Source organism: Tympanuchus pallidicinctus, unplaced genomic scaffold (assembly GCF_026119805.1).
Source record: "Tympanuchus pallidicinctus isolate F22 unplaced genomic scaffold, pur_lepc_1.0 scaffold13, whole genome shotgun sequence".
Lineage (NCBI taxonomy): Eukaryota > Metazoa > Chordata > Aves > Galliformes > Phasianidae > Tympanuchus > Tympanuchus pallidicinctus.
Window position 1 is genome coordinate 17,868,711 of NW_026294648.1, and position 23,298 is coordinate 17,892,008.

The 23,298-nt window shown below is 59.0% G+C and overlaps 3 protein-coding genes across 8 annotated transcripts; 2 read left to right on the forward strand and 1 right to left on the reverse strand.

The window, feature by feature from the left end:
• The first annotated feature begins 245 nt into the window (after nucleotides 1-245).
• LOC128076202 (phosphatidylinositol 3,4,5-trisphosphate 5-phosphatase 2-like) lies at nucleotides 246-17,761 on the forward strand. Of its 5 annotated transcripts, none has more exons than XM_052673604.1 (31): nucleotides 246-399; nucleotides 4,483-4,712; nucleotides 4,794-4,943; nucleotides 6,324-7,578; nucleotides 7,658-8,891; nucleotides 9,041-9,419; nucleotides 10,178-10,241; nucleotides 10,638-10,776; nucleotides 10,852-10,996; nucleotides 11,224-11,364; nucleotides 11,468-11,555; nucleotides 11,771-11,857; nucleotides 12,085-12,189; nucleotides 12,278-12,392; nucleotides 12,541-12,647; nucleotides 12,913-13,015; nucleotides 13,352-13,548; nucleotides 13,621-13,738; nucleotides 13,818-13,914; nucleotides 14,040-14,178; nucleotides 14,250-14,349; nucleotides 14,637-14,725; nucleotides 14,938-15,019; nucleotides 15,102-15,191; nucleotides 15,263-15,379; nucleotides 15,468-15,556; nucleotides 15,690-15,777; nucleotides 15,845-16,000; nucleotides 16,075-16,147; nucleotides 16,225-16,663; nucleotides 16,884-17,761. In XM_052673604.1, exons 6-31 carry the CDS (start codon nucleotides 9,283-9,285, stop codon nucleotides 17,097-17,099), a joined length of 3,321 nt encoding a protein of 1,106 aa, XP_052529564.1. In that variant the 5' UTR covers nucleotides 246-399; nucleotides 4,483-4,712; nucleotides 4,794-4,943; nucleotides 6,324-7,578; nucleotides 7,658-8,891; nucleotides 9,041-9,282; the 3' UTR covers nucleotides 17,100-17,761. The 5 variants fall into 5 exon arrangements, with proteins under 5 accessions (XP_052529564.1, XP_052529563.1, XP_052529562.1 ...); XM_052673603.1 differs by having other exon boundaries at nucleotides 246-394; XM_052673602.1 differs by having other exon boundaries at nucleotides 325-1,092.
• Nucleotides 281-5,392, reverse strand: ARR3 (arrestin 3). The gene is made up of 16 exons (XM_052673592.1): nucleotides 5,376-5,392; nucleotides 5,221-5,251; nucleotides 4,846-4,906; nucleotides 4,467-4,511; nucleotides 4,048-4,247; nucleotides 3,895-3,954; nucleotides 3,650-3,717; nucleotides 3,214-3,349; nucleotides 3,010-3,094; nucleotides 2,833-2,905; nucleotides 2,222-2,359; nucleotides 1,931-2,014; nucleotides 1,615-1,638; nucleotides 1,455-1,507; nucleotides 695-707; nucleotides 281-380 (listed from the first exon to the last, which is right to left on the reverse strand). The coding sequence occupies exons 1-16, from the start codon at nucleotides 5,390-5,392 to the stop codon at nucleotides 281-283; spliced, it is 1,188 nt and encodes a 395-aa protein (XP_052529552.1).
• A 609-nt stretch (nucleotides 17,762-18,370) lies between the features above and the next one.
• On the forward strand, nucleotides 18,371-22,992 carry P2RY4 (pyrimidinergic receptor P2Y4). 2 transcript variants are annotated; one of them, XM_052673392.1, is made up of 3 exons: nucleotides 18,371-18,519; nucleotides 20,283-20,372; nucleotides 21,389-22,992. In XM_052673392.1, the coding sequence occupies exons 1-3, from the start codon at nucleotides 18,491-18,493 to the stop codon at nucleotides 22,584-22,586; spliced, it is 1,317 nt and encodes a 438-aa protein (XP_052529352.1). In that variant the 5' UTR covers nucleotides 18,371-18,490; the 3' UTR covers nucleotides 22,587-22,992. The 2 variants fall into 2 exon arrangements, with proteins under 2 accessions (XP_052529352.1, XP_052529353.1); XM_052673393.1 differs by lacking the exon at nucleotides 20,283-20,372.
• The last annotated feature ends 306 nt before the right edge of the window (nucleotides 22,993-23,298 follow it).

Genomic DNA, 23,298 nt, shown 5'->3' on the forward strand with positions numbered 1-23,298 from the left:
TTTCGCGTCGGTTTATTTATAAACACGCCGAAAACATCGCGTCATTCAGGCCGGTGACAGGCGACACGGCGCTCGGGGCCGCTGCTGGGCCGTGCGAGCGCCGGAGCTCCGCGCTCAGTGTGGGCGGTGGGACAGCCCGATAGCAGCGCCGGGGCAGCGGGGCAGCTAGGGGGCAGAGCGGGGCAGAGCGGGGCAGCTACGGGGCACGTGGTGCTGAGGGCGGGCAGGGCTGCGGGGTGCTGTGGGGGTACGGTCCCCCGTGCCTCTGTCTGCAGACAGCTCAGCTCTCCTCCTTCTCGCCTTCCTCCTTCTCGTCTTCATCGTCTTTTTCTCCCTTGAGCTTCTGGCGAGCGAACTCCTCGATGACGATGTCCTCCTCGCTGCAAGGAGCGCGGTGAGGTTGGAACGATTGAACCCCACCCCAAATCCGGCTCCCCCTGCAGACACCCTGCGGGCGTGCAGCCCAAACTGGAGCTGGGGAGCCGGGGGAGGGCCAGCAACTTTGGGGGGTTTAATTCAAGGCAGTGTTTTACAGTGTCAAGGGGAAAAAGGAGGGGAAGGGAGCTACAGTGGTGACAAAGGGATTCGTTACCTCCTTGCAAAAGGCAAGCGGATGACAGCAAGGGAGAGGAAAAGGAAAAGATGGAAATGAAGAGTCAGCAAAAACAATTCCAGGAGTGTGTGAATATGAAACGACCTGGGGAAATCTATGGGCTGTGATGGTGGGAGCAAACCAACAGCTTTTCTTCTCTGTAAGCCTCTGTGTCCTTGCTGAGCTGAGGCAGTGCTGCAGACTGAGTTTCCAGGCTCCACACCCCCATGTAACACCCTGCACTGGGGCACGAACCAGACACAGAAGCAGGGTCTGGGAGCTGTGAGAGCTGTGGGGCCGGCTGGTAGCAATGGCTGCCATGAATAGGCCTACATCCTATTGCCTGTGCCACTGTAGGGGATGCCGTGCTGCCTGCTGTGACACGTGCAGAAGGCTTGCTGGCATGGATGTTCTAATTTAAGAGCACCTCCATTACCCAAAATGGAATATCTGCGATGGGTTTACACAATTTGCGTGTTGGAGGAAATGCAGTCTGAGGTGTAAGTAAACTTACCTTGGTTTATCTGTGTAGTCCATTTGTAAGCACAGCGTGGGAAGGCAAGGATTGAAATAGAGATGTTTATGGTTAATAAAGAAATGACATTCAACAGGCATCTCAATGCTCAGGTGCTCTTCTGGACAGCCTGCCATGTGTGGGTGGCAGCAGGGAGCAGAGCTGCTCCTCCAGCACGCTGTCTGATCCTGAGCAGCACGTGGCTGATGAGTCACATGTGCCTCATTTTCTGGGGCACTTCATCCAGCCGTTGGGACTTTCCAGAGCCATCAGTCCTATCAGTTCCCCCTTGAATAGGAACTACATTTTCTTCCCTGGTGTTTCGGCAGCATGTCAAGTGCTACTCACCATCCGCAGGCTTCGGGTGCATCAGGATGACGGGCAGCTCAACACCGACATCACTGGAAGCAGAAGCACTTCCTTCAGTGAACCCACCCAGTGCTGCACGATGCTGGCCCCGGCTCTGCACTGCGCTGGCACTGAGCGCTGTGGGCAGCTCCCTCCTTACCTGGATGTGAGATCCCCCAGGATGCTTTGGCCATGGAGATAAAGGAAAGAAAGCAGCAAAGGAAGAAGAGAAGGGTGTTGGTTTTTTAGCTTTGAAATAAAATGCTTTGTAATAAGTGAAGGGCAGTAGTGGTGGAGACAAAGAGGATGATGTGGACCTCAGCTGCCTCCACAGTCCTTGGAAATGGGCAGGGAGAAAGGAACCCACAGCATGAGCTCCTTCTCATTGCATCCATCCCCTTGTCACCAGCTCAGTTGTACAAGACCCCAACGCACGACCCAAGAGGTGTCCTTGCCACCGTGCCCACAGAGCTCACCCTCCTCGGGACACCACCAGGTTGACCTTCACTTTATAGGACACCAGGATCCCCAGCACCTCCTTGTCCATGCCAGGTCTCAGGCTAGGAGAGAGGCAGAGCAGAGCTGTGACATGCAGCCAACCTCATGACCCCCAGAGCAATTGTACTGGTGTGGGGTGCACTAGATTGTACTGCAAAGCAACGTGGCGGACAGAGAGAAGGGAAGGGTGATCAGTGGCTGAGGCCACAGCTTCTGGAGGCCACTTGAGGTGCCTGAGCTGAGATTTGCTCTGATGCAGAGGCTCTTACATGGTGGTGGAGGCCAGGTTGGTGTCCTCATGCTTGAGCTTGCCGTCAAGAGCCAGGCCTCGCTTCTCCCGGTTGGTCGAGAGCGTGGGGGTGACAGAGTATGTTTTGGAGAAGGTGGAGTTGGCTGCCACATTCTCACTAGAAGGGTTAGGAGAGGAGAGCTCAGAGCCAGCACCCAGCACCCCCTGATCAGTGCTCAGCACCGTGCCAGTTTGACTTCAGTCCCGCCCCATCCTCCCCTCCCTTGCAGCTGCCTGGGCTCATTTCCTCCTTTTGTTCCTTCCCACGACCACTTCTTTTTTTCTGCCTTCCCATCTTTGCTCTGTCACTCCTCTTTTTCAGGAGCACAGAGACCTCGTCTGACTGCGGCTGGGCTCAAGATGCAAAACGGGGAGAGGAAGCAGCCTGGGGGCAGCTGTGCACCTTTCCCCAGGGACGTCCCCAGGCTCGAGCTGGACTCTCAGTGTCTGCAGCCTTCCCTCTCCTCCGCTTCCTCACATCTGCACTTCTAACCTTGTTCTTGCTCAGTGTAAAACCATCGTTGCCACCAGCTTCTCTTTCTCCCCCTCCCTCCTCTCCCCAGCTCTGTTTGCCAGCTCGTTTTTACTCACTTGATCTCCTCCATGCACACAGTCTTTGAGTATTTGTCCAGTGAATAGAGAACCACATCTGTGATCTGATCAACTGGAGGCACACAGGAGGGAGCAGCGTTGGCATGGCGGCAGAGACCCAGGCCCACATTCCCCCTCTCCAACCCAACACGGGGGTTCTGGGACAACTCCTCTCACCTGCAATCTTAATTTTTTTCACAATCTTGTTGGTGGTGTTGTTGATATTGACAGTCACGTTGATGGGTTCTCCGTGGTAGTAGATCTGCAGTCAGAAAAAGCTCAATTACGTGGCCAGCAAATGGGGTTGGGGCCGAAGAAGTCCCGGTCCCCATCCCTGGGAACACACATGGTAGCAGGAGCTGGGAACAGCCCCCCACTGACCTCCTTTTCCAGGGTGGCCTCGAGGTGCAGGGGCTTGTCAGACATCATGAACTGCCGGGTGGTCTCTGACTTGGGCCCTGGGCCTGTCTTCAAAGGTGCAAACTGGATCTTGCGGATGACGAGGCGCACTGAGTTCCTGCAGGGCGAGAAGCTGTCACCCCCTGGCCTCCCTAGGCACGCATAGCTTGTCTATGGGGGCACCTCAATTCCTCCATTCAAACAGTGCAGTCTACAGGCTGCTCTGAGGATGGGGTGGACACAGGCATAGGGACCATCACCCTTCCTTTAGGCAAAGTCCCCAACCCAAGCATGACACGAGCAGGCATTGCAGCCTTGTCTCAGCTCCGGAGGTGATCACCCCCAAATGGCTCAGTTGTTCAGTTTCAGGGCAGTGGAAATGGATGAGGGTTCCCCTCTATTTGAGGGCAATACATACCGCTTGTGAATCTTCTCCTCCAGGTTTTCAGCACAAAACCCTTTGACCTCGAAGTCCACACCACAGGCCTGGGAGGACACGTTGGGTTACAAAGAGGCTCTAAGCTGCACGAGGTTCAGATTTGTTCCCCTCCTTCCCCCACCACATCCCTGCGGATCCCAGCCCTGCTTCCAGCTGTCCGTCCCTTCCAACCTCTTCCCCATGAGAGAGAAACAACCTGGGGACAGGCTGGGACAGCATCTGACCTTTCCCACGTCATCCGGTCCCGGCTGGAGGGTGACTGAGCAGGGCAAGTTGGTGGCAATCTGGGCAGAACAGAGACAGAGTGCAGACAGAGAGCGTGCCCAAGGATGATCCCCATTGAGATGCGTGGTTGGGAAGCACCAAGCAACCCTTACCTCAAAGGTGAAGGGGTAGGCGTTCTCACCAAGCTTCTTCAGCAGCTTCTCCTGCAGAGAGGTGAGGGTTTTGGGCACCTGCTCAGGCACCGGTGGGAAGATCTGAGTGGTCAGGACGTAGAGGTCCTTCCTGAAGGTCAGTCCAATGACATCCAGGTCGTCTCGGCCGTAGCGAAAGGCGCACGTGAGTGTCACATAGACTGGGTGAGAATGGAGGGGAGCGAGGAGGGAAAGGCGCAGGGGAAGGGTTGGGAAAGGAGGAAAGAAAGACAAGGTGTGTTTGTATCTTATTGGCATTGAAAGCAGATCTCAGGCGCCAAACATAAAGTTAATGAGATTCATCAGGTCTCTTCAAGGCATGGCGACCTACAGGGGTTGTGTCCCTGCCCTGCGTAACATGGGTTTTTGTGCCTTAATACCTTTTCTGTCCTTTAGGTACTCCGGGTCGATGAGGCAGACGCCATCTGCAAATAACGGGAGAGAAGAGGTGGTGAACTGGGTGTGCTGGAGAGAGGGAAGGTCCTTGTGAGAATGCTCTACAGTCAAAATGCTCAGACAGGAGGAGGCCAGGAGAGCTGCCTCCAGGGGACCTGCCTGCATGGGGATGGTGACCCTTCCTTCAACATCTCCACCCCCAGGGCTTACTTGCAAAGGAATTTTGCTTTGTAAGTACTGCTTTAAAGATATTTGTAGGAAAATGAGGTGTTTGCTCCTCTGGAGTTGCCCTCACTCCTCTCTCCACACAGAGCAATGGTCGAGGCCACTCACTGCCACCTGCACCCTGGGAACCACACTCACCCACGGCTTCCACCGACTCCACGTGGTCCACAAAGTCCCTCTTCCCCAGGTAGATGGACAGCTGGAGGAGCCCATGGCAAATGGAAACAACACATCAGGTCAGTGGGTGCTGAGCTTTGTGATGCTGCAGGTGTTTGGTGTGAAGGAGCAGGCATCGCATCGCAGGAATTGCGTGTGTTTCTTAAAACACTTGTTTTGAAAAGTGACCCCAGTGATGGCACCATAGCAGGCACAGGGGAATCAGGAGGTTGCAGAGGGAATGGCAACCTGGGCTGCATCCCCTGTCCCCCACACTGAGGCCCTCGCAGCCTCACCATTGGGCACCACCAGCTCATGTGCACTGGGGACAGACCCACATGTGCCTGATGGACTCACCTTCCCATTGGGACTGGTCTTCTTGAATACCCTGTAGGAAAAGCACAGAACAGTGGTGAGGCTGGGGGCAGTGCTGCTCTCTCCCCCTAGAGGAGCATCCTCAGGAGCTGTGCCCAGGCAGGCAGATATGTCCCAGCCTTGGGATTCGGGCTTACTTTGATCCTTCTGCCATTGTAAGTCAGGTGCCACACAGCCAGGAACCTGCAGGGAGAGATGGGGGAAATGCTGGAGATGGGAACAGGAGCCCCATTGGCCATCACCAGCAATGGGGACTCAATGGTTCGTGTGCCAATGCTGTGCAGAACCCTTGGCAATGGCCCTCCTGGGGGTTGGCACTGTGAGCAGCACGGCTGGAGGCTTAGCAGGGCTCAGATGCTCTATTTGCATCCAGAGCTGCCATGCTCTCTCAGGACCTTATGGGGTTGGGGGTTCACCCCAGTGATGGAGCTGCTGGAGACTGCAGCTGCTGGGAATTTGCTGCCATCACCTGCAAGGAGGAGGAACATACTCACTGTGCTCACTCACAAGACAGTGAGAAAAACCATGGGCAGGGGAGCCCAGTGCCATTCAGAGCCCCATCCCGCACTCACCAACAGCCTCAGGGCCAGCAGTGGGACAGGACTGAGCTCCCCTCGGGGGCTGCTGCTTTTTGCTTGATCAACATCAGCGTCCAGAATTAAACGGCAAATGTCTCGCTGATTGTTGGCTGATTTGTGGGGAGATCAGGAGGGATGAGCTCTGCTTCTTAAACTTAGGCAGCTCTGACATTAGCTGGGCTTAAGGCCAGGCAAGATTTTAAGCCCCAGGAGCGCGTGGGCAGAATCACCCCTTTATGTAACCAGTGATGGTGGGGAGAAGGGAAAAGGCGATAGAGAGGGAATGGAGGGAAGATGATGATGTTCTTCCCCATGGGGAAACAAAGCGTCAGTCCCAAGCACGGGCTCTGGAATGGCCTCGGGTGGGCTGTGGGTCTCAGACATAATCCACAGATTCCTTGGGAACAGCAGGTTGAGGTGCTGAAGGAGCACGATTTGCGTGATGGGGAAAGGGAGGATGAAAGGACAGAAAGGAGAAAAGAGCTGAAGCCTTCCTTTGTGTGCCAGAACTCCAAGAATGGGCACTGGGATTCCTGGCTTGGCCAAGTCCTCCTGCACTAAGGATGCCTACACCCATACTGAAACCCACCCAGCTGCAGGCTGCCCTCCTTGCAGCCACCACTCAGCCATTGACATCCCTGCCCGTTCAGCACAGCAGCGCTCACCTGGGGTTGGATGCACGTTCTCTTCTTCCTCTCCTGCTTGTCCTGCTGCCACCTGCTCACCACGGCTGCTCCCAGCTCTGTGGCCTCTTATAGCCACCTGCTCCCACCCCAAATCTCGCCCACCAGGCTTTGGCCGGGGGTGTGCCATGTGTGCACTATGGGAGAGGTATTTTGGGGCTGCAATCCTATTAGTTTCTTAACCAGGGAGATGCTTTGTGAGTAAGAGTGGGCTATAAATGGGGTGGTGGCTGGAGCCCTGGGAAAGCAGATTATGGAGATTGGTAAAGCTTAGGAGTGAAGTGATGATAATTGGGGTGGAAGTGCCTGGCAGGCAGGGTGCAGGCAGGGTGCAGGTCCTCACATGGTGGTGGATGGGATCAACAGAAGGGAAGGAAGGGGCTTCCCGGTTGTATTCCTCCCTTGTGCACTCTGTGGGGCTGCCATGATGGGGCCAGGCACCTCCTAAATCCTGCTATGGGTATGGGACAGCTTGGGAAGGACCTTGAGCCCCTCAGGACCCAGAATCAGTCCCTGGGCAGTGAGCGGTGGGTGCATCCCTGCCACCTGGTCCTGCCCTCAGCACACAGACACATGGTGGTGGGAGAATAGGAACCAAAGAGAGAAGGCCCAGGAACAGTGGTTCACGAGATGATGGTGTGAACACACCCACGAGGGCTGCTCCCTCACCAGTGGTCATTTCATAACGCTGCAGGCTGGCCTCACTTTACCCAGTTAACATGTTGTTAATTCAGGATGCACAGCTGCAAATAAGAAAACTGGGGAAGTACCAAGTGGGTCCATGGTGGGGACTGTCGTCCCGCAGTGTGGGGACACACACACGGGAGGTGGGGATGGACCACCCCACAACCACCCCACTGAGCACACAGAAATGCGGGGCTGCAGCTGCCAGCACGTGCTGACCAGGTCCATGACTTGTGATCTCTTTAATTGCACACACAGAGCTGCTTACGCTGCAGATTAGCAGGCACTATTTCTGCCAAGGGCAGAGGCCACGTGAACTGTGATCTTCCCAGTGGTGGAGGTCTGGGTGCAGCCTTACCTGGGTGCCTGCACGCGTCGGTGTGACTGCAGCACAGGTAATGGGACACCGGGGTCCGCAGCCCCGTGTTTGGATCCTTCTCCTGTTTGATGAATGGCACGAAGCCTTACCTGCAGGTCCCCACACTGTGTGCTGCTCCACTCACACACAGCCTGCTGCAGGGCAAGCTGGCAGACAGACAGCAATGATTTCCCAAAGCCCCTGGCAGCGTCGTGCCTTCCTACCCTGAGCTGGATTAGGTGCTGTGGTCAGCACTAATCCTGCCTGCCGCCGGACCTGCAAACACAGGAATGGTTAAGTAACAACTGAAAGCAGCACTGGTGGGAGGGGGTCTCCAGGTGGTGGAGTCCCCAGTCACTGCCCCGTGCCATGCAGCTGTGCTTGGGACAGCTGAGGGATGGGAATGCCACCAGCCCGTAGCTGATATCCCCAAACCAGGTGGTGGCCCCTTGAGGTGACCAGGTTCCTCCTTGGTGCCAGGAGCTCAGGGGATGCCTTGGAGAGGTTTGTGCAGAGGGTGGTGGGGATGTCCTTGTGCCTGCTGCTGCTTGCTGCAGGGGGTGCCCACGTGCTGGTCTTGTAAACTGCCCAGAGCAAATCGTGCAAAGAGCAGGGAGGAACCAGGCTGGCGTGGGTGGTGAAGCCCCCATCCCATCTCTCCTGCAGCAGATGGTGGCTGCAGCTTGTCTGTAATTAACAGTGCCGTGGCGCTAATCACCCTAACGCAGCCTTGTTGGCAGCTGCCCCGCGCAGCTCTTGGCACGTGGGGTCTGCTTACTGCATGCCACGAGGAGCAAAACTTCAGTGTGATGGTCCCCATACCCTCCCTGAGCCCATTGCTTCCCCTCTTCCTGAAGCCAGGGCACCCCTGAACAGGATGAGTGAATGCAGCACTGGGTACCTACTTTTCTCACCCACCCAATGCCCACAGCATCACCATCTCTGCATGGCTGGAGCTCAGCCCCACACTGTGTGCAGGCAGCCCCCATGTGCAGGCATCCCCATCACTGCCAGCCCCGGCACAGCACAGTGATGCCGTGCAGCCCTCCATCCCCTCCGCTGGGTACAACTGTGGGGTAGGGTCTGGGATTGCATGGCAGCAGGGTGGTGGTGCTTGGGCAGCCCCCATTGTGCTCGGGGCCCAGCATGGCTGCCGGCTTCCTCCTGCCAGCAGGGCTGGAGTGGGAGGAGGAGCGAGGAGGCTGTCCCAGATGTGGAGCGAGCAGAGCGTTAAGGAAGAAGGGTGTGGGCAGGCGCAGCAGTGCAGAGCGGGGCCGTGAGAAGTGGGCTTGGCTGCAGGGGACAGGCGGTGGGGGCACAGGGTGTGCAGTGCCATGTCTGCGAGAGAGGGTGAGTACTTCTGGTGACCTACGGGATCCCACGTGCTGCCGGGATGTCCGTGTGGCCTCATGCTCGTGGTGCAGCAGGGCAGGACGCCGGTGGGGTGATGCTGCCGCGGATTCCTGATCTCCCCCTCTGTGCTCCCCTTCACTCTGCAGGCTGCAGCCACCCATGATGAGGAGCACCCGGACCCCCAGCTTCACCCCACAGCCCCCCCAGACCCACTCCTACTGCACCACCCAGCTGGGGGGATCAGTGCGGGGCACCCTGTGAGCAGGAGCTGCACATCGCCCATCGGGACCCACAGCCTCCGGGCCCCCACCTTCCCCTTCCACGGCAATCAGCCCATGTTGGGTGAGGGACACAACGCAGTGCAGCTGACATTGTGCCACCCACGAGGATGGCAGCAGCAAGCTGGTACCACCGGGACATCAGCAGGGTGGTGGCCGAGGAGCTGCTGGCCAAGGCTGGGCGCGATGGCTGCTTCCTGGTGCGGGACAGTGAGTCCATCGCAGGGGCGTACGCCCTGTGCCTCCTGTGAGTTCTGCCTTCTTTCTGCACTTGGCTTCTTTCTTGTCCCCGGTCCCTGCAGCAGAGTGGGGGGATGGAGCGGAGCGACAGCAAGGCAGGGCTGGGGTTGCAAATCATTCGACAGCAAAAAGGATGTGTGCAGGGTGCAGCCACCACTTCTGCTTTGCTCGGCAATCAGTGATGGGGCTTTTTCGGTGATGCCCAGCTCGGTGTGAGGTGGGGGGCCCTGCAAAGCTCCCACCCCACATCCATGGGTCAGCACGCTGTGCCCTGTGGGGCTGCTCACATTCAGGTGCATCTGGGTGCTTGCCTGGCCCCTGCGTGGGGTGGAGGAAGCGGCCAGCACAGCTCACTCTGTGTGAATACAATCATCCCCTCTGCGTCCAGCCTCTGGCGCGCCAGCATCCGGACCACAGTGCCTGCTATTAACTTCTCAGCTGCCAGTTTGAGCAGCCCCAGCACCTAAATCACTGCTGCTGCTGGAGGCACAGGGTTGGGGCTGAGGTGGACCTCCACTACGACTGAGGGACATACTGCACAGATGTGTTGGAGATGCACGGACAGTGCTTCTGCGGGTTTAGAAGGATGCCCCCCAGTTCCCTATGGCTTTCCTGGCCAGGTGCATGGTGCGAATGGCAAACACATGGTGCTGGGGAGCATGGGCTATGGGGAGGGCAGAAGGTGACAGCTTCATTACCTGAAGCAGGAGCTCAGTTCTTCTACCTGCAAAGTGCACAGGGTGCAGATGCTCTGCTCTCCTGTAGGTTCCAGCGGCACGTCCACACCTACCGCATCCTGCCCAACGATGAGGGGCTGCTCTCCGTCCAGGTGAGTGCAGGAAGCAGTGCACAGGGAAGGGGGGCATTCACCCCCACCTCCAACTTCTGCACAGCACACGGCGAGGTGCAGCCTGCAGCTTCCCGCACGTGGTGAGCGGTGCGGTTTGCTTTTTGCATAAGTGCAACAGCACAGGATGTGGGAGCTCTGCACCGACCCTTTCTGCAGCGCAGCCGCCTGGGAGCGATGCCACTTGGGCAGCCCCATGGCCGCCCACTGCTGCTGCTCCTGGGGGAGGCTTTGTGAAAATGCTGTCTCCTGTCTGCCACTATCCCTGCTGTGAGAGCGTGCAGCGCATCCCCCATTGCCCACAGTGAACCTGGCTGGAGGCACCTGGCTTGTGGATGGGGTACATGGTGGCCACCGTCCCCTCTGCCCCCCCTCCAGACCATACAGGGTATCCAGGCCAAGTACTTCCGCAGCCTCCATGAGCTGATCAGCGCCTACCAGCAGCCCAACAATGGGTTGGTGACACAGCTGCTCTACCCTGTGCACCAGCTCCGGGAAGCAGCTGATGAGGACTCTGGTGAGGGCATGGGGGCAAAGGGTTGGGGCTGCCGGCAGAGAGGTGATGGCGCTGAGCTGGGATCTGTGCCTGCAGATGGAGAAGATGGAAGAGGTGGCCATGTTGGCAGCATGGTGCCCACCAGGGTTAATGCAGAGAGCACAGGGCCTGGTGCTCCCCCCACCCATCCCCACATCTCACAGCAGCTGCAGCTGAGGCTTCAGGAGCAGATCCACAGCAGGTAATGCACCGGGGTGGGCACAGCATAGCAGGATGGAAGTGGCACATCCCAAAAATGCAAGACCAAGAGGATGCCCTTAAGGGTGGCTGCCCACATCCAGCCCTGCTCATGCTGGAGTTGGAGCAGGGCACAAGATGCCTTTCCCTGTGGTTTGCAAATCCCGAGCTGAGGCTGGCACCTCTCTGAGCCTGGGTACCTCCGTTCCCAGCCACTGCCCCCCCTTACAGCCCATCCAGTGACTTCATGGGCTTCATGGCTGACTACCTGACACAGCACCTACCACTGGACCTGGCTGCACTGCACAGTGGGCACCCGCATCTGCACCATCTCAGTGCTGCTCTCGTCACCGCCTGCCGGGGGCTGCACAGGTGAGTGGCACAGGATGGCAGGAGGAGGGCAGGGCTGAGGGACCGCCTGCTTGTCCCTGTCCCTGTGCATCTCCAGCTCTCATGCTCCTCTGTCTCTCTGCAGTGAGATTGACTTCACGCTGGCGGGGCTGGAGACTCTGGCCAGAGTGTTTGAGCCTCCTGTGTCCCCACGCAGTCTGGCCAGAGAGCAGGTGAGTCCTGCAGGCTCATCCCACTCCAGGGGCTATGGGTGGTTTTGGCGTCTGAGGGTGCTGCACGCCTTGTGGTGCTCTCTGAGCACAAAGGAGGGGATGAGGTCCCCACTGGGGACAAGGAGTTATGTGCTCCCAGTGCAGGAGGGGGCAGCAGGTCCCTGCCAGCCTTGGGCACACCTGAACACAACACCAGCACCAGTCCTCTTCTCCAGGGTTTCCTGGCCAGCAATCCTGACCTGGAGCTGCTCCTCAGCAAGATCTCAGCTGTCAACCACCTGCTCTCATCACTGGAGAAGAAGGTGCCCACATGCTGCCAGCTCCTTGCTGTGCTTGGCCGACTGGTCAGCTAATTAATCCCTCCAGCACATTGCTGTTCAGCTGCACAGCCACGCACCCCTGGCCTTTCCCCATGCGTAGGGCCCCTTACCCCATACTCCCAGTGACAGCATCTCTCCAATCTGGGTGCCTCAGCCACCCCCAGGCTGTCACCCACCATGTCCCCATCTCTCACTCCTCCTGCTGGCAGGTCCTCGTGTCACTGCAGGACACGGTGTCACGACACAACCTGGCACTGCCCAGCCCTGCAGCCCTGCCTCCAGACACCAAGCCCATGGCCACACAGTGCTTTGAGGTGAGGATAGGGGACACAATGTGGCCCCGGCGTCTTTGTCACCCATGGGTGGGGGCTGACCCAGGAACCCCCCCTGTCCATGCTGCAGGTGAAGGTGGGCAAGTCGCAGCGCGCAGCCCTGACAGTGGATGTGGAGGAGGGCACAGTGAGCATCACCAAGAGGGGCAGTGGGTCCCCAGAGGAGGTCATCCCACAGGACAAAAGTAAATGGATGCTGCCCCCCAGTTCTCTGCATGAGGCATTTGCTGGGCTGGGCCTGACTCCATGGCATGGGCTGCACACCGAGCTCTGTCCCATGCCATGTGCTGTCACACAGGATGTCCCCCTGTAACCCTCATGCCCCACATTCAGTCCTGCAGCTAATCAAGTACCAGAGCGTGCAGAGCAAGGTGAGGCTGGTGTACAATCGTGACCTGCAGAAGAGCCTGAGCAAGGACTTCATCTTTCCCAGTGCAAAGGTGAGCAATGCGGGTGGCTTTGTGGGGTGATGTCCCCCAGCCTCTCCCCCCAACCTCCTCAGAGAGGCTGTTTTGGGAGCACAGAGCCATTATTTAGCTGTGCAGGGAATAGGTGCTCTTGAGGTCAAGGCCAGGCCTCTGTTAGCTCTGGCACCTGGGTGCTCTTATCCCCCTGATCCTGTCTGCTTTTGAGGCTTCTGTGCTCTCCTATACCTGGGTCCAGCTCTGAGCCCTGTATGCCCTGAGCCCCCTGCATTGCTCCCAGAAGCGAGAAGCCTTCTGCCAGCTGCTGCAGCTGATGAAGATCCAACACTCCAACCTGGATGAACCTGACCTCATCTCGGTTTATGTCGGGACGTGGAACATGGGTAAGTGACCTCCATGAAGTCAAGTCATCCTGGGGGATCTTCACAGCCCACTGCAAACCTGGGACGGTTTGGAAGGGTCTGCAGGGAGCTGCCTTAGGACAGGCAAGGTGTGAGCTGGTCCTCAGTGGGAGGGAGAGGCTGTAGAAGTCCCCATCATGGCCATTCGTGGTTTGGAGTTTGCTTGCCCCATTGCTGTTGGAGACATGAGTACCTGGAGGGCTTTGCAGGTCTGAGATGGGCATGGGTGGACCACGGTGCTGGTGTGATGCTTCCCATCCCCAGCAGGTACTGGGGTGGAGGAGGGTGCGAGGCAGTCACTTGCTGTCCCATCCCCAGGCAGCACACCGCCGCCCCGCTCCCTGGCCTCCTGGCTGACCTCGAGGGGCCTGGGACACACACAGGACGAGACCACTGCCTGCATCCCGCATGACATCTACGTCATCGGCACACAGGAGAACTCCCTGGGTGACCGCGAGTGGGTCGAGTTCCTGCGCGCGTCCCTGAAGACGCTGATGGCCATCGACTACCGAGTGGTAATGAGCAACTTCTGGGGATGCTTTGCCTTCCTGCAATGTGGGAGCTGGGCTGACTGCCCCGTCCCGCAGGTGGCCCTGCAGTGCCTCTGGAGCATCAAGATGGTGGTGTTGGTGAAGCCAGAGCACGAGCGGCGCATCAGCCACGTCCACACCTCCAGTGTCAAAACAGGGATTGCGAACACTCTGGGTAAGGAAGAGATGGGGATACTGAGCTGGGGGGGCTGCCCCAGGGCACCTCCACGCCCCTGAGCTCGGTGTCCCCATAGGGAACAAGGGGGCTGTGGGTGTCTCCTTTCTTTTCAACGGGACTTCCTTCGGTTTTGTCAACTGCCATTTGGCCTCGGGCAGCGAGAAGACCCACAGGTGATGGGGACACCGTGGGCTGGTGTGGGGTTACCCCATCCCCCTCCTGCCTCAGGGGCAAGGGGTGGCCCCACGATACCCCGCAGTGGTTGACACGTGGCTGCCATCCCCTCCGCACGGCACAGGCGGAACCAGAACTACAGTGACATCCTGCGCTCTCTGGCACTGGGCGACAAACGGCTCAGCGCCTTCGACCTCACGCTGCGCTTCACCCACCTCTTCTGGTTCGGGGACCTCAACTACCGCCTGGATATGGATGTGCAGGTGTGCGTCTGTGGGGAGCTGGGCTCAGGGTGTCAGCGCCAGTGCTCACTGCTCCTCCTGTGCCTGCTCAGGACGTCCTGACCCATGTCACTAAGAAGGAGTTTGACATCCTCCTAGCCATGGACCAACTCAACATGGAGCGGGAGAAGAACAAGGTGTTCCTGCAGTTCCGTGAGTGTGGGGCTGCTGGGCTGCTTGCTGCCTTCCCAGTGGAAGCCAGGGATTTCCAGCTCTCTGCCAGTGCCACCTCCAGCACTGTGTCCCTGCATGGCTCTGTGCGAGCTGCCAAAAACCTGGGGAAAGTCATGTGCATCATGAGCCCCTCCTGGGCAGCGTCCCCACAGCTGGGAGCATGTGGGCATGGGGAAACTCAGGACCTGACCCCATTGGAGCAGTTTGCACCTCTGGGGACAGTTGGAAATGCTGGCTTCATATCATCTGTGTGTCTCGGTTCCCAGGAGAGGGCGACATCTCCTTCCCACCAACCTACCGGTATGAGCGGGGCTCCCGGGACAACTACATGTGGCAGAAGTTCAAGACCACAGGGGTGAGTTCCTACATCACTGGGATGTGGACACAGATAGGGGATGGGGACAGTGGGACAGATGGTGCTAGACAGGGTGCTCAGCCTTCCCCTGGGGGGAGGTGAAGCTTTAGGGCCACTCTATACATTTTCTTGGTGGCGAGGAAGAAGCAGGCTAGGAGAAAACATCCTGACCCTAAGAGGACACCTATAGCGGTCGCTTTTCTCCTTCCTAGATGAGGATCAATGTCCCCTCGTGGTGTGACCGCATCCTCTGGAAGTCTCTCCCAGAGACCCACCTGGTCTGCAGCTCCTATGGTGAGTGGCACCTGGGGATGGGGCTGAGCCCCGTGCAGTCTCACGGCTCTGGCAGCCCATCAGCTGCCTCTCCCCATGCCAGGCTGCACTGATGACATCGTCACCAGTGACCACTCGCCCGTCTTTGCCACCTTTGAGGTGGGTGTGACGTCGCAGTTTGTGCCTAAGAAGGGTAAGGACAAGGGGACGGGGTCTGATCCCCACTGGGGTTCGGCCCCCATTGAGAACCCCCATGTCCTGCAGCTCCTGGCACTGGCCCCGAGCCCCTGGCCTGCATCGAGTGGGACAGCATCGAGGTGATCGTCAAAACTGCCAGCCGCAGCAAGTGCTACATCGAGTTCCACTCCTACTGCCTGGAGGGTGAGGTGCCCTGCGGCTGCAGTGCTGAGCAGGGGAGCTCGGTGCCTGGCGTGGGGCTGGAGCTGTCCCCATGGCTCTCCCCTGGCAGAGGCACAGCGCAGTGGGGAGAACACCTCGCAGAACTGCGACGTCCCCGGCTTCCTGAGGATGTGCTGGTCAGCAAAGCAGCTGCCCGTGGTACGCACAGCACAGAGGGGAGGGCTCAGCATCCTCCCGCCTCCTCGTTCCCGTCCCTCCCCCCCTGCGTGCTGTGATCATCCCCCGAGGACAGAGGCGCTCCTTACCGCCCTGCCCCTCTCACTTCGTGCAGCTGAACCCCATCCTGCCCGACGTGGAGTACCTGGGTGACCAGCACCTGCTCCTCAGCATCAAGGGCGTGGAGAGCTGCGAGTCGTACGGTGCGCACGGGATGGGGACGCGGGCAGGGTGCTGCTGGGTGTGGGGCTCACCGTGCTTTGTGTGCAGGCGAGTGCTGCATCGCGATGCGATCCATGATCGGCAGCATGGCCCAGCAGTTTGAGACCTTCCTCTTCCACCACGGCGAGGAGACAGGCTCCATGCGGGGCCGGATGAAGGTCCGCGTCCCCAAGGACAGGCGCAGCACCCGCGAGAGGCTCTACGGTAAGGTGCCGCCGTGCCACCCCACTGCTGCCATGTGCCCAAGTGGGGAGAAGTGACACTTCTGTGCTCTGCAGAGTGGATCAGCTTTGAGGAGGAGGAGGATGCTCCAGCAGAGGATTCCCCGCTGTGCCCCAAGCCGCTCCTCAGGTACCCCCTCAGGCTGGGGTCCATCCTCGTGCCCCATCCCCAGGTGACGCTGAGCCTGGTGATGCTGTGCCCTGCAGGAGCCGTCCCCGCAGCCTCCCAGAGGTGACCAGCAGCTACACCAACCCGGCCTACTTCATCTTTGAGGGACTACCTGCCACGTGGGCTTTGGGTGCTGACGCACAGGAGAACAGCCCCGTGCGGGGTCCCCCCCAGACACGGACCCCTTTGCCCTCACCCTGCAGGTCCCTGCTGAGCCCTCCTGGTGTGGGCAGGCAGAAGCGCCCCAAATCGGCCGTCCTGGCGAGGGATGTGCCGGAGGGTGGCGACTACTCTCTGACAGTGCTGCACATGGCCACCGACCTGAGCCAGCTGGACCGCATGCTCCCCAGGGGTGAAGGGGATGGCCACCAAATGCTGCTGCACCAGAGCCACAGTGCCCCTCAGCCACCCTCACCACGCTGCCGGCGGGTGCCGGGGCATGGAGTGAGCGCTTACCAGCATGGCCACCACAGAGAGGTACAACCGTGGGATGTGCTTTTGGTTAAGGGGCCACCCCCAGAAGCAGGGCCACCCCCAGAAGCACCTACAAAGGTGTCCCTTTGTAGAGACACCAATGGGGTGTGGATGGCTGAGGGGTGGTGGTGCTGGGGTGCACGGTTCATGCAGGGTGGGGACACAAAGGTGGGCATTTCTGCTGTCACGGGGCTGAAGCCTTCCCTTGTTTTTCTTTCCCCAGTGGTGCTGTGACAGGTCCTGCAGTGCTGGTGCTGGGCCAGGCCACGTTGGAGTGCAGCAGCGTGAGGAGGGGCTGTGTGCACATGGCTGGGACGGCACTGAAATCTTCAGGTACCCCCCAGCCCTGGAGCTGGCAGCAGCAGGCATGGAGCAGGGCAGCACTGCTGTCCCCAGGGTCCCCAGTAGAGCCCTGCGCCTGGGGGAGGATGAGAGGTGAACCCCTCCATGCAGGGTACAGGAGACTGGGGAGACAGACCCACTGTGTGTCCCCAGATCTTCATGGACACCCAGGGGGTCCCCACTTATTGGCAAAAGGGTCTTTTGCTGTATGTGCAGGGATGGCACTGAGCAAGACGTGCTGGGAGCTGGGGTGCTCAGCCTTGCACGTCCCTGCACCATGTAAAAGTGCATGGGAGCCCCTCGGGGAGCCAGCAGCACTGAGCCCACCCCAAACCCAACACCTAAACTTGCGCATGTGAGACTGGAGATGTCCCATAGTTGTTCCCTTGCCGACTCTGTTGGCATCTCACCTAACCGTGGCCAGCACCCTGATGTGGAGTGATTGACTGCTGTGCCTCTGCTGGGAAGTCTCATGAAGTTCCTATGGACGTCAGATGGATGCTCTCGGGGTGTCACTGTGTGTCTCCATGGCCCTCCCCAAAGCAATGCAAAGACCTTGCTGAGCCCTACCAGCAGGAGGGGGCACAGGACACACTGAGGCCCCTCAGGACAAAGGGACCGCTGGACTTTTGGTCCTTGAGGCCCTGCACACCCTGGCTGGGCAGTTCCCCAAGGAGCTCTGCAGCAGCTGCTCCTGAGGTTGCGTCCTTTGGGGTGCACTGCGCTGTTATCACCCAGAATAAAGTGTCAGGGTCTGGAGGACGCTGAAGTGTGCACGTACACACATTGAGGACAGACGTCTGCTCTGCCAAGCCACGGGGAGACCCGACACGCATTTGCGTGCTGCCGAACCGCAGGCTGCTGCTGCTGCCCGCTTTGGGGACACGATGCCCGGGCCGGCCTCAAGGTGGCAGTGGCCGCCTTTCTCCCCAGGAGAGCCTCGCAGGGCTGCGATGCCATCCTGCCCCCGAAGGAGAAAGGCCGGAGTCCGCAGGGTTGAGGGCGCTTGGTCCCCAAGGGAGAAGAATGCTCTCACCCACGGGATCGCGGCCGGTTCCCATCTGCAAGGCGCCGCGATCCCGTGGGTGAGAGCATATGGCGCCCACGGACAAATGGGACGCGGTGCCCGTGAGTGGCAGACCGCAGCCGTGGGGCTGAGGTCCCCAGCAACCGAGAGAGAAAAACACACATCTCACATCTCGGGGGCTGCATCCAGTCCGAAGGCTGCACGGGCGCAGGGCAGGGCAGGACGGGAGAGCAGCAGCGCTGAGCCCCGCAGCGGCCCGCGGGGCAGGCAGGGACGCCGGCACGGCGCACAGCGAGCAGCGGGTTCCTGCCCCCGCCTCCGCCCACCTCCAGCCCTGCCTCTCCCAGGCACTTTGCTCCCAGCGTGGAAGAGCACGAGCAGGCACGACGCGGGCCGGCCGGGCACGGCGGCATGGCCCTGGGTCCTATGGGGGACGGGTGTTCCCTGGGGGAGCCCCGCAGATGAGAGTCACCCCATCCCTGGAGCGGAGGTGAGGTGGGGGTCTTGGGGAGGGCAGCAGCTGGGATGGTCCCACTGTGATGTGATGACTGTACAAACCTAGCCAGGCTTGGGGGTTCTGGAGATGCAGCTTTGGCCCTGAGAAGATTGGCAGTGACATCCAGGGGGTGTACGATTGGGATGGGGGGAGGGTGGGGTCAGTCCATCCCTAAATTTCTCCTTCCAACCACACCACTGCGAACCTCTACCACCAAAAACCTTTGTATGTCCAGGGGCAGCCACCTCCCCTCCTTCATCTTCCTCTGCAGCCCCCAAATGCCATCTCCTTTGAAGACAAGGCTGGCCCTGTGGCTGCTGCAGCTCTGCTCGGTGCTGCAAACTGGTGCGGTGGAAGGGCTGAACAGAGCACTTGAGGACGAAAAGGCTGTCACCTTCATCCTGCCGACACCTGGGGGCACCTGGGCAGGCTGCAGTGGGGTACTGCACAGCCCCAGCACCACTGCCAGCCCCAGGAAGGACGGAGCTCGGGCAAGCGAAAGGGAGCTCAGAGAAATCAGGTCACGCTCCCCTGGTGCCAGGGCTTTGGCTGGGCTCACCACGTGGCGATTAGGGACAAGGGTCTTCTGCAGGATGTTTTGCACAATTTCCCCTTGTTTTGCAATTTCCAAGGGTTTAAGAGAGAAGAAAAGCCCTGTGTTTTCCCCGAGCCCCTTTGGCTCACCCAGCCAAGTTCCCCTCTGCAGTCTGTTCCGTGCCCCATCTTCAAAGGGCAGCACATGGTCCAGATTTGTGCCCTGAGGTTGTCCCCAGCCCCCCTCTCTCTCTGGCCATCATCCCTGTGTGCCACCAGCTGCACTCACAGCAAGGGGAAATACTAGTCCCCACACCACAGCCCTGTGCATCCACAAAAGGGGCAGGGCAGAACTGAGCATCACTTCCCCGGCCCTGCGTCATCCCCTGCCAGCTCCCAGCTGGGCTCAGAGCCTCACCGCTGCAGGTGGTCCGTCCAGAAAAGTGCACAGAGAAAGCAGTGGCTGCAAGAGCCTCCCTGGGGCCGTGCTCGAGGAACACAAACAGCAGTGACGTGTCCTCGGGGTGGATGGGCGTAAATCAGAGCCCTTTAAACCACTGCCTTTGATCGTGAGTAAGATGAGGAAGTAGGAAACCCCGAGTGCTGAGATCAAGATTGTCAGTTGTCATCTTCTTTTGCATTTCAGTTTGTCAGTGGTTTTCCTGAAGGCAGCTTGCTCAGGAGCAGCCAAATCACGCTGCCGCTTGCAGCCGGCCTCAGGTTTCACCTGTTTTATCACCTGCCCTCTGCCCTGAGCCATCCGGCACCGCGTTTTCTTTGTGCGTTTCTTACATCAGATGTCTTTTTTTTTTTTTTTTAATTGGATTATTCAGATCATCCTCGTTGGTCGGCAGCTTCGCAGAGGTTGGCAGCGGTGGCCGCAACCTGAAGCACCGCCGCTCTTACAGGACTTTGTGCTGTGCTGCTCTGCCATCCTCAGAGGGTGGGAGAGGAGAACGGACCCCCTGTTCCTGCTGCCCCCATTGGTATTCCCAGTCCCTACAAGGAGAGCAGAGCGAGGTCCCGCTGTTAATGTTTGATCAGGGCCAGCCTCTTGCTCTCTGAACTCATCCGGTCATTAAGCCGTTCACAGCAGGAAGGGGTGCTGGGTTTGGGCCCAAAGCTGAGCTCAGCCCAGAACTCAAACAAATTGCTGGGCTGCGAGCGGAGCTGGTGCCTGGTCCTGGTGCCATTCGTTACTTTATGATCATCTCTGCAAACAGTGGGGTGCCTCTGCGGGACGATGGCTTAACGGAGCCACGGATGTGCCCTGGGGAGAGCCCTGCCAGCTGTGCTCACTGCGAAGGAAAGCGGTAAAGGGAATGGGGGGACAGGAGCATGGGGTGGCACAGCTTTCTTCTCACCCCTCCCGAACCAGCATCCTGCTTCACTCCCTGAGCCGAGCTCTGCTCCATCCCGGTGCCCACCTGTAGATCAGCACTGCCTTCTGTGAGCCCTTCCCACCACCAGCAGCCCGCGCTGACTTTTAGCACAGGGGAGGCTTTTAGCACAGCCAACCCCTGCCCAGGGCGGCTGCCCCATGTCTGCTGGAGCAGCGGGTGCTGAACTTTAGACATCTCCAAAGGCGAGTGCAACCGTTTTACAGCTTGCCCTCGCTTTTCACCCCCGGGGACCAATTTGCTGGGACGATGAGAATCCCGGCCTTTGATCCGAACAATGTGCAAAGGGGGAAATGTCCCGATGGCTTCGAACTCGCGCTGTGTCGGGCTGGGGTTTGGCACGGGAGCAGCTCCTCTCTGTGCAGCTGAACTCATTGCTCTCCTGGGGAGGAGAGCGGGCAGCTGGAGGCCCCTCGCTCCCAGGAATGCCCTCCCAAAGGCTCCCCTAACAGCCCCCCGAGGATTTCTCAGGGCCATCGTACCCCTCCAGACAATCCTTTCTTCTCCTCCCGCCTTTCTTCTGGGGAGGACCCCTCTGGGACTGGCGGCATTGTCACGGCGGTGCCAATTAGGCTGAGCCGGCTTCCAAGAGGCTGCGCTGGCACCGTGCAGGAGCTGCTGTTGCTGATCAAGGTTTCATTGTTTGCTGCGCCGCGGGTCTGCTGGCTGGCCCTGGGCACCCTGCCCGGCTCCACGCGGTGTCACGGCGCGCTGCTCCGAGCTACGATCCGCGGGTGTCACTGGGAGGGCTCCGGAGGGGAGGACGTGTCAAGCCCAAACCCAAGAGCTGAGAAAAAACAGAGAAGCATCAAAGTGGCCGGAGCTCCTGGAGGGGGGGAAAATCTGGCATCTTTGGCCGCCTGCCCTGCTTTGTGCCTGACAATGGTCGGGATCAACAGCTAATGTGTGTTTATTAACTGCTCCCGCAGCTCTGGCTGGGAGAACATGGACGCTCCGGTGAGGATGTTCTCACTTGCCCCGTGGACGCCGACGCCGACCCCCTGGCTGGAAGGGAACACAACCGCTGCTGCGGAGGCAGAGTGCGTCTTCAACGAGGAGTTCAAGTTCATCCTGCTGCCCATCTCCTACGGCATCGTCTTCTTGGTGGGTCTGCCCCTCAATTCTTGGGCCGTGTGGATTTTTGTCTCCAGGATGAGGCCTTGGAATGCCACCACCACTTACATGTTCAACCTGGCTATCTCTGACACACTCTACGTCTTCTCCCTCCCAACCCTGGTCTACTATTACGCTGACCGCAACAACTGGCCCTTCGGGACGGTGCTCTGCAAGATCGTGCGCTTCCTCTTCTACGCCAACCTCTACAGCAGCATCCTCTTCCTGACGTGCATCAGTGTCCACCGCTACTTGGGCATCTGCCACCCCATCCGCTCCCTCAAGTGGGTGAAGACCAAACACGCGCGGCTCATCTGCGTGGGTGTCTGGCTGGTTGTCACCATCTGCCTCATCCCCAACCTCATCTTCGTCACCACCAGCTCCAAGGACAACACCACCCTTTGCCATGACACCACCAAACCCGAGGAGTTTGACAATTACGTGCACTACAGCTCCTCCGTCATGGCCCTCCTCTTCGGTATTCCCTTCCTGGTGATTGTTGTGTGCTACTGCCTGATGGCCAAAAGGCTCTGCAAGCGCAGCTTCCCCAGCCCCAGCCCCCGCATGCCCTCCTACAAGAAGCGCTCCATCAAGATGATCATCATCGTGCTCACAGTGTTCGCCATTTGCTTCGTGCCCTTCCACATCACACGGACCCTCTACTACACCTCTCGCTACTTCCAAGCTGACTGCCAGACCCTCAACATCATCAACTTCACCTACAAGATCACGCGACCCCTGGCCAGCATCAACAGCTGCCTGGACCCCATTCTGTACTTCATGGCTGGGGACAAGTACCGGGGACGGCTGCGCCGGGGGGCAGCCCAGCGGCCCCAGCCTGTGCCCACTTCCCTGCTGGGCCTCGTGTCCCCCTCCGTGGACAGCAGTGTGGTTGGCAGTTGCTGCAAAAGTGAGAGTCGAGGGAGGGACAGCGAGGAGCAGAGGTGGGCAATGAGAAGTGAAGTGAGACACAGCACGGAAGCCCTGGTCCCACAAACCTGTCTGAAGCACTGACCATGGGTCTGAGGGAGGGTGGCCATGGGGTGCATCCCAGGTCACTAAGAAAACATTTGTCCCTCCCCAGGCATGCACAGAGTGCTTGACCATAGAGCTCAGTGAGCGGACTGACATTAGGGACAGTGGAGGAGCAGCTCTGTGTCAGGTGGTGATACGTGGGGACAGCAGGAATGGTCATGGTCCTGGCCAGGGTCTCTACTGAGACTTTGTCACTCAGTCCAGTGCCGCCAGCACTGAGGGCTCAGTCTCCTGCTGCAATGCGCTGCACTGTCCTCAGGGTGAGGACACTTGGGGGATGGGCATGGAGCCACATTTCAGAGATGCCCCCCAAAGCGTCCTGGGGGAGGCGGTGAAGGGCTGTGCTGCCAATGGACCCCAATAAAGCACTTTTCCCTTTTTCACATGCTAAACTGGTCCTCCCTGTATCAGGAGGAAGAAGGAGGACATATTCGTGGTAAGGGTACAGTAGTGAAGCCCCTTCATACTAAGACATAATCTGGGGCAAGCCTGGGGCCATGGGATGGGGAGGGTGGCACTGGGATGACAAGAGATGGGTGGGGAAGGCCTGTAGGAGAATCTGCCTTTATGGGTGTTTCCTCTGTAAATATTTACTCAGTTATGTTTAACTGTGGATCTGCGTAAAGACAAGCAGCCTGGAGATGCTTATCAGCTGCATCTCGCGTCAGCCCCTACATGGGGCTGTCCCTGC